This window comes from Megalobrama amblycephala, linkage group LG15 (genome assembly GCF_018812025.1).
Source record: "Megalobrama amblycephala isolate DHTTF-2021 linkage group LG15, ASM1881202v1, whole genome shotgun sequence".
NCBI classification, from domain to species: Eukaryota; Metazoa; Chordata; class Actinopteri; order Cypriniformes; family Xenocyprididae; genus Megalobrama; species Megalobrama amblycephala.
Window position 1 is genome coordinate 20,921,580 of NC_063058.1, and position 12,110 is coordinate 20,933,689.

Here is a 12,110-nt window from a genome sequence, read left to right on the forward strand (position 1 = left end):
CATCAAAAATGTTTCCTTGACACTTCATGTCAAGGTTAAATCAATAATTGTCTTTTTTTGGTATGGATTATAGTTTGGTTACATGTCTAAAGATTTCCCATGCATGCCCATCTAATCAGAAATTGGGGAACAAGTTAAGATCTTAGATCAACGCTAACTTTTTTAGCGCATATGTTAGCTAACTTTGTTAGTCGTACAACTGGCAGTTAGGTAAATGCTAGCTAATGACCAGAGACTAAACATAAAGGAAACTGTTTGTTTCGTCTCCCTTTCTACAGTGCAGTGGAGGTAATCCTGTCAGATCGTCCATCCACTGAGTGAGCGTGTACGGGTCGGCCAATCTGGTTCTGTCCGTTAAAGTTAACTTTTTCATATAACAATCGTGGTCCCGGACAGTGAGTAACCTTACATATTCAGATAAAATCATATTTTCTCCAGTCATTGTTAAACAACAAGTTAACAAAACTTGCTAGCTAGCATTAGTAAAGTGATCAGGGGAGTTGTTCTGCCTCCACCTAAGCTCCGCCCACAAAAAAATCACAATCACAATGTGCTCTCTGTAAGTTTTTGACTGTACTAAAGCATAAAAATACCATAATATGTTTGCAGATATTTATTAAACATGCTCAGTTCGCATACTCGTTTCTCTGAAAACCAATGCTACAGCCAGTTATTTTACTTTGAAATTTGCGTTCTGTGTCGGAATTTCTGTTTTTGTTTCGGGTTGCCAGTTGGCGGAAAAAACATGCAGCGAATTGCAGCCATGGAAACCAGCGAACAAACAGGGTCAGAGATCGCAGATTCTACCCGATATAAAAAACCTCAGCGTCCATCTAAAAATCTCTATGAATGGGAGCATATTAAAACGCGATATCAACTCATCATAAATCAATAAAATCAACTAATTATCATACAGTGTAAGTCTCCTCTCCTTCCAATGTCAATTGAGCTCGCTCCTGTTGCGTGTCCTCAAACTGGCAACCTGCGAGAGCGTCGAGTCTGAGGAGGAGGGGGCGGGGCAAACAATATTTTGAATTTGGACTGCAGAACCCATTTCACATTTCAACCACTAGCTGTCAACTGAAAAATAGTATATTAGGCAGTTGCGTACAGACCCAATTAAAAATGTAGAAAAGTGAAAGCTCATCAGTAAATATACATAATTCTATTCTTTATTTTCTACCCTTAGGTTCTGATGTGCATGTCCTGTGACAAGGAAAAATGGAGACTTCCAACTTAACTCTTTCTCCAAGCCTCAGCCATGCTAACAAGACTAACTTTTTCCTAGACAGTCCATTCTCACCTGTCAAGCTTGTTTTCATCATTCTCGGACTGAGCACTTTAAGCCTGATCACAATTATTGGCAATGTGCTGGTCATGCTCTCTATCAAGGTCAACAGGAACCTCCAGACGGTCAACAACTACTTCCTGTTCAGTCTAGCATGTGCTGACCTGTTCATCGGCGTTTTCTCCATGAACCTGTACACTGTGTACATTGTGACTGGCCGCTGGCCTTTAGGAGCTTTGGTTTGTGACCTCTGGTTGGCTCTGGACTACGTGGTGAGCAACGCCTCTGTTATGAACCTCCTCATCATCAGCTTTGACCGATATTTCTGCGTCACCAAGCCTCTCAGCTATCCGGTCAAAAGGACCCACAAGATGGCAGGCATGATGATCGCAGGAGCTTGGATCCTGTCGTTCATCCTCTGGGCTCCAGCCATCCTGTTCTGGCAGTTCATAACAGGCAGCCGGACGGTTCCTGAAGGCGAGTGCTACATCCAGTTTTTCTCCAATGCTGTGGTCACCTTCGGCACCGCCATCGCTGCCTTCTACCTGCCGGTCGTCACTATGACCGTACTATACTGGCAGATCTCCAAAGCCAGCCGCAGTCGTGTTCGAAGCAGAGACAATCGGAGAGTGTCTAGGGTCAGTAATGATGGAGGCCAGGCTGGACCCACAAATGAGAGCAATAAGGAGAGGAAGTCAATCCAAGGAGGAGAGGAAATGGTTCCTCGGAGACAGAGTGCTTCAGATGTCACTACAGGTCTGTATACTTTTTTCTTCCATTGAACACAATGGGAGATTTTTTGAAGAATGTTCACACTGCTCTTTATACAATGTAGACAGGGGCTGTTGAGCTCCAAAGAGACAAAAGATAAGCATAAAAATAGTCTATTCGAGGAGTTTCCAAACTTGTCATGTCACGACCAGTGCTTGAGGTGGGCAGGTACTTCTCTTTTTTTTCTTTAGTGTACCGTCAGTTTTCCTTACATGAGGAAGTCCACCACGCCCTACCTTCTTCAGGAACGTGCTTTGAACCGAGTACCAGCACTTTTATTTTTCCCCTTCAAGCACTCGTCATGACATACTAAACCCGTGAGACTTTCGTTAACACAAATGAAGATATTTTTAATGAAATCTGAGAGCTTTCTGTCCCTCCATTGACAGTCTATGCAACTACCACTTTAACGCTTCAAAAAGTTCATAAAGAGATTGTAAAACTAATCCACATGAATTAAGTGGTTTAGTCCAAATTTTCTGAGGAGACACAATCGCTTTATATGATAAACAGATTTAATTTAGGCTTTTATTCACATATAAATATTCATCAACTCACACATCAGTTGTGGTAAACAGAAGCTCAAGCATGTTTGCAATGTGGTTCATTCTCGTGTGTTACGCAGCACGTTTGAGATTCCTCAAGAACCAATGAGGTTTGTTCTCGCTCATCATGCAGGTTCGGTTGAGCTTCTGTTTATGTTTATGTTTTTATCCCAGTACTATGTAGTTGCTAGAGTGTTTTGGGACCCGCCAAAGCGTTAGCTGGAGGCGGCAAATACAGACCAGCTATTTTGTCACAGTGTTGCCAAGTCTGCGCTTTTCCCATGGAATTGGGCTACGTTAACACTGTATCCGCGGGTTGCAACGACCCCAATAACATTATATTTAGCCCCCGAAATGCCAATTTTACCAGAGGGAGAACTGCCAAAAAAACATAGATTTTACCCCCTGGAATGCGATTTTTACCGGGTGAACCCCCCTGAAATGCAGTTGGGCTAGTTTTGAGTAGCAATTGACCAGCTATTTATTGTCAGCTACACAAGGATCTTAAAGGTGCCCTAGAATTAAAAAATGAATTTACCTTGGCATAGTTAAACAAGAGTTCAGTACATGGAAATGACATACTTGACATGACATGACTTCTTATATAAACCTCATTTGTTTAAAAGACCTCAGAAGAACAGGCGAATCTCAACATAACACTGACTGTTACGTAACAGTCGGGATCATTAATATGTACGACCCCAATATTTGCATATGCCAGCCCATGTTCAAGGCATTAGACAAGGGCAGCCAGTATTAATGTCTGGATGTGCACAGCTGAATCATCAGACTAGGTAAGAAAGCAAGGACAATAGTGAAAAATGGCAGATGGAGCAATAATAACTGACATGATCCATGATATCATGATATTTTTAGTGATATTTGTAAATTGTCTTTCTAAATGTTTCGTTAGCATGTTGCTAATGTACTGTTAATGTGGTTAAAGTTACCATTGTTTCTTACTGTATTCACGGAGACAAGACTGTCGTTATTTTCATTTTTAAACACTTGCAGTCTGTATAATTCATAAACACAACTTCATTCTTTATAAATCTCTCCAACAGTGTAGCATTAGCCCGTTAGCCACGGAGCACAGCCTCAAACTCATTCAGAATCAAATGTAAACATCCAAATAAATACTATACTTACGTGATTAGACTTGCTGCATGACGAACACTTTGTAAAGATTCATTTTGAGGGTTATATTAGCTGTGTGAACTTTGTTTATGCTGGTTAAGGCAAGCGCGAGCTCCGGGGGAGGGGAGCATGAGATTTAAAGGGGCCGCGCACTGAATCAGCGCATATTTAATGATGCCCCAAAATAGGCAATTAAAAAAATGAATGAAAAAAAAGCTATGGGGTATTTTGAGCTGAAACTTTACAGACACATTCAGGGGACACCTTAGACTTATATTACATCTTTTAAAAAGACGCTCTACGGCACCTTTAAAATGTCATTTTGGGTGCCAGAATTGATAGTGTACAGGCTCCAATTTGAAATTTTATCGCATTTTGCCAGGAAAAAAAACGATGACAGCTGTGGTTAAACGAAGTAAAACGAACGGACTGGACAGAAACGATCAATGAGGTTCATTCTTGTGCGTTACGCTGCATGTGTAAGCTTCCACAAGAACCAATGAGGTTTGTTCTCACTCGTCAAGCAGGTTCGCTTGAGCTTCTGTTTATGTTCGCTGCATGATCAATGTTTATATGTGAATAAAAGGCTAAATTCAATCTGTTCATCATACAAAGCGGTAGTGTCTCATCAAAAAATTTGGACTAAACCACTCAATTCATATGGATTAGTTTTATATGGATTAGAACTCTTTATGAACTTTTTGAAATGACAACGTGGTAGTTGCGTAAACTGTCAATGGAGGGACAGAAAGCTTTCAGATTTCATTAAAAATATCTTCATTTGTTTCTCGAAGATGAACGACAGTCTTAAGAGTTTGGAACGACATGAGGGTGAGTAATTAACAACAAAATTTGCATTTTGGGTGAACTAACCCTTTAACTAAAACTATTATAAATGTTGAAATCAGCTTTTGCTGCATAACATTTTTGTGGAAATGGTTATACTTTTTTCAGGATTCTTTGATGAATAGAAAGTTCAATGAACAGCATTTATTTGCATTTATTAAATAGAAATCTTTTGTAACATTATAAATGTCTTCACTGTCACTTTTGATCAATTTATTGCATCCTTGATGAATAAAAGTATTAATTTCTCTCTTTTTTGAATGGTATCATTGTTTCCACAAAAATGTTATACAGCAAAAACTTTTCAGCATTGATAATTAGAGTTAGAAGAAATGTTTCTTGAGCAGCAAATCAGCAAATTAGAATGATTTCTGAAGGATCATGTGACACTGAAGACTGGAGTAATGATGCTGAAAATTCAGCTTTGATCACAGGAATAAATTACATTTTAAAATATATTTAAATAGAATTTTTTTTTTTTTTTAAATTGTAATGATATTTCATAATATTACTGCAGCCTTAGTAAGCAGAAGAGACTTCTTACAAAAACATTAAAAATTGTAATGTTTCCAAACTTTTGACAGGTACAGTATATATATGTATATGTATGTGTGTGTGTTTCTTGTTTGTTCAAAATTGGAATAATTGAGTAATCTCTAATATCTTGACAGTAATATTAGTAAATGTGTTCAAAATAATATCTAAACATTAAAACATTACCTAATCTAACATTTTTTTTTGTGTTCAAGACTGCAATTTCAGATTCTGAGACATATGAACTACTTTTATGGTCTTTTTTTGGAACTTGGCAGCAGTCAAAAACAAGTATTGTGTTATCTGAACCAAATACAGTAAATCTTGTCACTATAAAAGATCTCACTGAAAATACATTGTACCCACCTGCAGGAGAAGAGCAGGAGAGCGAGAATGACTCTATATCTGGAAGTGTGCTGGCTTCTTCAAACCAGCGGGATGAGGAGGCCGCATCCATAAGCACTAACGGTGACATCCGAAGCCGTCAGACCCAATCAGCTCCGTTGGCCACAGGAAGTTGGGTCAGATTTACTTGCTTCAGAACAACATCCCAAAAGGACCTGCAAAACACCTATAAACCCAACAATGGAGGTCAGGACATGACCAACGGGAAGGAAAGGCTGAGCCTGGTGTCGCAGAAGATTCTCATGCCACGTTATCAGAAGAGAAAGTGTTTATCCTCACGGGAGAAGAAGGTAACAAGGACCATTATGGCCATTCTGGTGGCGTTTGCAGCCACATGGACCCCCTACAATGTCATGGTACTCATCAACACTTTTTGCTCGGCCTGTATTCCAAACACAATGTGGATCTTTGGCTACTGGCTCTGCTACATAAACAGTACGGTTAACCCCGCTTGCTATGCCCTGTGCAATGTCACCTTCAAGAACACCTTCAAACAGCTGCTGACATGCAAGTACAGGAATATTAATGCCACCAGAAAACATTAAGACAAGTTGTATGCACTTTCATGGAGAATATCCTGAAGTCTGGTGGTTTGCATCTATAGACCTTATTCACAGCAGCGCCATCTTTGATTTTTGTACGGGAATGAAAGCGAGGCTGAAAGGGATGGACACATCTCTTAAAGGGTTAGTTCACCCAAAAATAAAAATTCTGTCATTAATTACTCATCCTCGTGTCGTTCCACACCCGTAAGACCTTCGTTCATCTTCAGAAACACAAATTAAGATATTTTTGATAAAATCTGATGGTTCAGTGAGGCATTGACAGCAAGATAATTAACACTTTCAATGTCCAGAAAGCTACTAAAGACATATTTAAAACAGTTCATGTGACTACAGTGGTTCAATGAGCGGCGAGAATACTTTTTATGTGCCAAAAAATCTAAATAACGACTTTATTCAACAATATCTAGTGATGGCCGATTTCAAAACACTGTTTCATGAAGCTTCAGAGCTTTACGAATCAAATCAGTGGTTCGAAGCGCCAAAGTCACATGATTTCAGTAAACGAGGCTTTGTTACGTCATAAGTGTTTCGAAATTTCAATAGTTCACGTGACTTTGGCAGTTTGATACGCGCTCCGAACCACTGATTCAAAACAAAAGATTCATAAAGCTTCGAAGCTTCATGAAGCAGTGTTTTGAAATCGTCCATCACTATATTGTTGAATAAAGTCGTTATTTTGGGGGTTTTTTGCCGCACAAAAAAACTCTGGACAATATGAACTCTGGAAAATTATAAGTGATCTAAGAGCTTTAAAACACTGCAAGTTTAATCCTCACAGCCTCGATTTCATTCCTGCTCTGAATAAGGTCACTTCCTGGGTTTGAAAATACCAGGCCAAGCTGTTGAAACATTCACATGTTACTTCAGCAGCCAAATTAGAAAGACTACAGAAAAGAAGTGGTTAACTGTTTAATAGTGTTTTAATTCTTGCATTATTACGTTTAGGGTCAGTTTTTTTAATGCATTAAATTGATCATAAGTCTTTACATTGTTATATATGTAAAATGAAATAAATTTTGAATATCCTGTTCATCAAAGAATCCTGAAAAAAATGGAATTTATCATTTATAATAATATGTTTTTTGAGCAGCAAATGAATTAAATGAATTCAGAAGGATCATGTGACACTGAAGACTGGAGTAATGATGCTTTTGAAATATATTAAAACTGAAGACTTTAAATTGTAATGATATTTCAAAATATTACGGTTGTTGAAGAGAACTTCATTACAATACACATATTTCTTAAGAGAATCACATGTTCTCTATATATCAATGTGACTTCATTTTCCAGTCATTTAAGCATGCCAATAATGGTGTTTCAATATTATATATAATCTGTGTTTTAGGATTCACACATTTTTGACTAATAAATTTCCATGACTTTTACAGCTATTTGTCATTGCAAATTTCTAAAGAAATGCTTTAAAAACCAATAGATTTTGCAAATTCTAGCTGGTGCAGTACGTTTTTTTTTCTGATTGTGATTAGTCTGTGCTTGGCAAGTATAATGATTATTTAGTTATTTATGTGACCCTGGACCACAAAACCAGTCATAAGTCACACAGGTATATTTGTAGCAATAGCCAACAATACATTGGGTCAAAATTACAGATTTTTCTTTTATGCCAAAAATCATTAGGATATCAAGCAAAGATCATGTTCCATGAAGATATTTTGTAAATTTCCTGTCGTAAATATATCAAAAGATTATTTTTGTAAGAAGTATGCATTTCTAAGGACTTAATTTGGACAAGTTTAAAGGCGATTTTCTCAATATTTTGATTTTTTGCACCCTCAGATTCCAGATTTTCAAATATTGTCCTATCCTAACAAAAAAAAATATTTGATCCTTATGACTGGTTTTGTGGTCCTGGGTCACATATTTATAAGCATTTTTACTTGCTATTAAATGTATAAACATATTCAATTATGTTACTTCATGTATATGCACTAAGTTTTTTAGGTGTTATTAATCTATGTGTGGTAGAAATTTAGTGAAATTATGGAAAGAAATTGAAAGCAAAAAGAATGTATCAGTGTTGTAATGATTTGGAGAACGTGATTAAAAAAATAACAGGAAAACAATTTAGTTAAAAACAATTTTAGCTTTAATCATTTATCATAGGAAAATAAACAGACATCTTGTAGGTCATTAACAAGCAAACTGGCCTTTTTTTTTTTTTTTTTTAAACAAAGTTTAAATTGCATATGTTCCATTTTACCAGGGAGGAATCACATGAAACGAACAAGCTTGTCCACACACATGGTAAACTTTTTTTTTTCTTTCCTCTCTCCAATTTACAGTATAATGCTGGTATTTCAGGATAAATACTCAAAGGCAGTGACAAAATGCGTTTGTCAGTGGAAATGAGAATAAGAGACATTTTACCTCAATATGAAGCTCTAAAACAAAGTACAGAAAAACAAAGGCATTCAAGGGAACCATCATAATTCAGACTATACCATTAGGAAGGCTGTTCAGTGTTTTATTGCTGATTCAATTTGAACTACATCAAGCCCCTTTTCCAAACAGGCTTAGTAACAAAGTACATGATGCTGCGACTGTGCGTCTTAATAATATAATACACGTCTCTAGAAAAACAAGACATCACTGGCGACACTGAGGTAGCGTAAACGTTACGAGGCGTAGCAGGGCAGGATCTCAGAGGCGTCTCCTAAACCCTTGACCTCGGTCATTTGCCAAAGTCCCAAGTTCAACACCTTAAGGCAGGGCAGCTGCGTGATTCTCTCCAGTCCCCTTTTGGTTATTTTGGTGCAGCCGTACAGGTCGATCCCGGTCAGCTGCGTCAGATGATCCGCAATGAGCTCGAGGCCCTTGTCCGTGATCCGGACGCACTGGCCGATGTTCAGCGTCTTCAGTTCGTGCATCTGCCGGACCATCCTGTTGATCCCGTCGTCGCTGATGTGGCACGAGCAAAGCGACAGGGATTTGAGCTGGTACAGGCCCTGCGCGATGTAAGCCAGGCTCTGGTCGCCCACTTTGTCGCAAAACGACACGTCCAGCCCGTACAGCCTCAAAGCGCCCATGGAAAGATGCATGATGCCCGTATCGCTGATGTTATCGCACGAGCGCAAGTTAAGAGTCCAGAGTTGGGTCATGTGTGACAGGTGGATCATGCCGGCGTCGGAAATCCCGCCGCAGAAGCTCAAGTTCAGGACTTTCAGCTTGTTTAGGCCCTTGGAAATGTGTTTAAGCGACAGATCGGTGAGTTTCTGACAGTCCTGCAAGGTGAGGTGCTCCAAACTCAAGCAGCCCTCCGCGGCGCTGCGCGTCATGCCGGCCAGGTGCCCGATGCCCACGTCCGAAACGTGCCGGCAGCTTCTCAAGTTCAGGCTTTTGAGGTTATGAAGGCCCCAAGCGATGAGCAACAACCCCGTGTTGGTGATATTACTACACCCACCGAGATCCAACAGTTCCAGGTTCTTCAGATACTGCGCAATCCTGCCCAAACTGGAGTCGGTGATCTGTTTGCAAAGGCTGAGGTTGAGGATCCTCAGTGAGGGGATGTCCTGCACGAAAGCATGACCGAGGCCGTTATCCGTCAGGTTGTAGCATCCACTCAAGTTAAGGCTCTCGATGTTGGGCATGCCCTGAATAACATAGCTAAGGCTGCGCCTCAGGCTGAGGATCTGGACTTTCTTGATCCCTCTGGTTTGGAGGCTGGGGAAGAGCGATGGGTTTGCTCTTCTCAGATGGAGTTTGGCTTCTACTCCCCTCCAGACGGATTTGTGGTACGAGGCGTCTCTCCACGCCGTGCACACTTGCGCGACTCTGCCTTTGCCTTTAACGTCCAGGTAGTTGAATATCATCGCTAAGATCTCCGGGAAAAGGCTCGAGACGTGGATCTCCATTTCTAAGAGCAGCTCGTTAGCTTAGCGAAGTTACTAGTCTGGTTTTCTGCCGGCGAGGACCGCATGTACATAAAAATGCCGGGGGAAATGTCCGAACGAAGTAAACACGCAACAAAAATAAAAAACGAACGCGCTTTGTTGCATTTAAAACTTGCTGAGAGATTCATTCGCTTGGAATAACCAGCTTACGTCGCTGTATTTGCACCGCCAGGTCTTTGTAACGGCTGTTTCCAGATCGCGACACATGTTTAGTAAACATAAATGTAAATCCATGAAAAAGCTCGACGAAAAGACTTTGAAAAACGAAACGTTAATGGTTGGAGAAAACAAACGATTTCGCATGAATACAAATCAGCCATTTGACGAAAACTATGGAGTCCGGTTTCCGGTAGCCTTTGTCTTCATCCTTTCAAAACGGGGAGGGTGACTGTTCACCGGGCTGTTTTTATTGTATGGAAAAAAAACATTTGTTTATGTTCAAAATGTCTGAAATGTATCTAAAAAGGTATTGTTTTTCCCTGAAAACATATAAATCATTACCTTTGCTCGAATTAATTCAAATTCTGTTTATTTTCAAACAACAACAACCCCTCTATTCGTAATGGTATGTCCGACTCATTTCCGCGAATCGGTTCTTTTGAGCAGTTTCAAAGAATCAGTTCACAAAAATGATACGTCGAGACACAAATACTTCTGTACGTCTCGTCTATGACATTTTACATTCATAAAACATAGAAATGACGTTTTATAATCACTTTTATTCATAAAAGCAGACATTCAGCTAATAAAAATAACTTAAGTCTCAAGGTTTTGGCACGTCTAGATAATTTAAATAATTAAAACGTGAACACCAAATCTGTTTTGTGTTGATAAAAGTAAACACACAAAATTAGGTGCTCATAACTGATATTCGGGTACTAAAATAACGTCAAATCCTTGTTTCACTCCAAATGCTTATATGAGCTCACTAGTTTTTAAGATTTTGACGGTCTCGGTTCAAAATGTAATCGTTCAGATGGGTTTTATGAAGCGTTTCAAGTGATTTACTAAAACGATTCGGCTCAAAAGAATGATTCATTCACGAATCAAACCTTGCTTCCGGCTCAACTTCACTGACCCGTCCGTAAACAAATACAAGCTCCAGTTATCTGTGAATACGAAATCAAACGTGAGTTTTTCACGCTTATGCCTGAACCTAACCTGTTCATCTTAACGAACGAGTGATTTAAGTAAATTATAACGAAAGCAACAATGAAATATGAGCCTGACCAGTATAAAACCCAGCCATAGCTACTCTTGTACTTTGAAACAGTCATAAACATGAAGCATAAAAGCATTTTACTACAAATTCAGTCTTGTTGAGGTTGTCCACAGCAGCACACATGAAAGCTGATAACAAATTCAGTATGAAACAAAGCACAGACTTCAGAAATAACAGTGCAAAGTATTAAAGTACCACTGTAAACCTTTTAAATTTCTAAAAATGTTCCTTGTGTAAAAAATCTATGTAAGATATGCTCAATTTCTTTCTATAAAACTACAGAGAAACTGACCAATTTATAACCCAAGTCAAAAAGCTTCCATACATAAAAATAAGAGAAACAAAAATCACAAACTCTTTTCCTTATCATTTTTCATACATTGAGGTGTTTATGCATCCTTTCTGTTTTATATTCTGGAATATACATTTATCCAATTATGCTTAAGGTTATTTAACCCATTCAATTAACTCTTGAATTCTAAAGAAATCAGACAAAAGTCTTTTTAAATTAAGCAAATGTTATATAAAATTACCTTACAAAAAAGCATATTATAGCCAATAAGTGAAATGTTCAATTTCAGTTTCATCTTACACAATTTTTCTGTATTTGTACTATTTTATCAACTAGCTAAAAGGGAGTTTTTGTTAACACATTCAATTAGCAAACCCTGTTTGCTCTCTGGCAGCTCATTATCATCACATAAAAAAAGCAACAAGCTTGAGAACGTACAATGTTCTGCACTGTATTATCATTAGCAATAGTTATTCTCACAAATTAAGAGACTAATTTCATTTTATACCATTAAGAGTGCAGGTTAGATTGGCAATGACTTAGAAGCACTAAATGTAGTTCATTTAAAGCCCTATGACAATAAATAGTGC

General features: G+C 38.6%; 2 protein-coding genes across 4 annotated transcripts; one reads left to right on the forward strand and one right to left on the reverse strand.

Annotated features, from left to right (window-relative positions):
• The first annotated feature begins 1,109 nt into the window (after positions 1–1,109).
• chrm2b (cholinergic receptor, muscarinic 2b) lies at positions 1,110–6,274 on the forward strand. Of its 3 annotated transcripts, none has more exons than XM_048158778.1 (2): positions 1,110–2,044; positions 5,461–6,274. In XM_048158778.1, exons 1-2 carry the CDS (start codon positions 1,222–1,224, stop codon positions 6,069–6,071), a joined length of 1,434 nt encoding a protein of 477 aa, XP_048014735.1. In that variant the 5' UTR covers positions 1,110–1,221; the 3' UTR covers positions 6,072–6,274. The 3 variants fall into 3 exon arrangements, with proteins under 3 accessions (XP_048014735.1, XP_048014734.1, XP_048014733.1); XM_048158777.1 differs by having other exon boundaries at positions 5,494–6,274; XM_048158776.1 differs by having other exon boundaries at positions 1,110–1,982; positions 5,414–6,274.
• Positions 6,275–8,179: 1,905 nt separating this feature from the next.
• Positions 8,180–10,392, reverse strand: fbxl14a (F-box and leucine-rich repeat protein 14a). Its single transcript, XM_048158747.1, has one exon. It carries the CDS (start codon positions 9,965–9,967, stop codon positions 8,732–8,734), a length of 1,236 nt encoding a protein of 411 aa, XP_048014704.1. The 5' UTR covers positions 9,968–10,392; the 3' UTR covers positions 8,180–8,731.
• Positions 10,393–12,110: the final 1,718 nt, after the last annotated feature.

Excerpts from the sequence above, each read along its gene's own strand:
- chrm2b (XM_048158778.1), top strand. The coding sequence starts at position 1,222 with ATGGAGACTTCCAACTTAACTCTTTCTCCAAGCCTCAGCCATGCTAAC. Across the intron at positions 2,045-5,460 it reads TGCTTCAGATGTCACTACAG|ATCTCACTGAAAATACATTG; the intron begins GTCTGTATACTT and ends TCACTATAAAAG.
- fbxl14a (XM_048158747.1), bottom strand. The coding sequence starts at position 9,967 with ATGGAGATCCACGTCTCGAGCCTTTTCCCGGAGATCTTAGCGATGATA.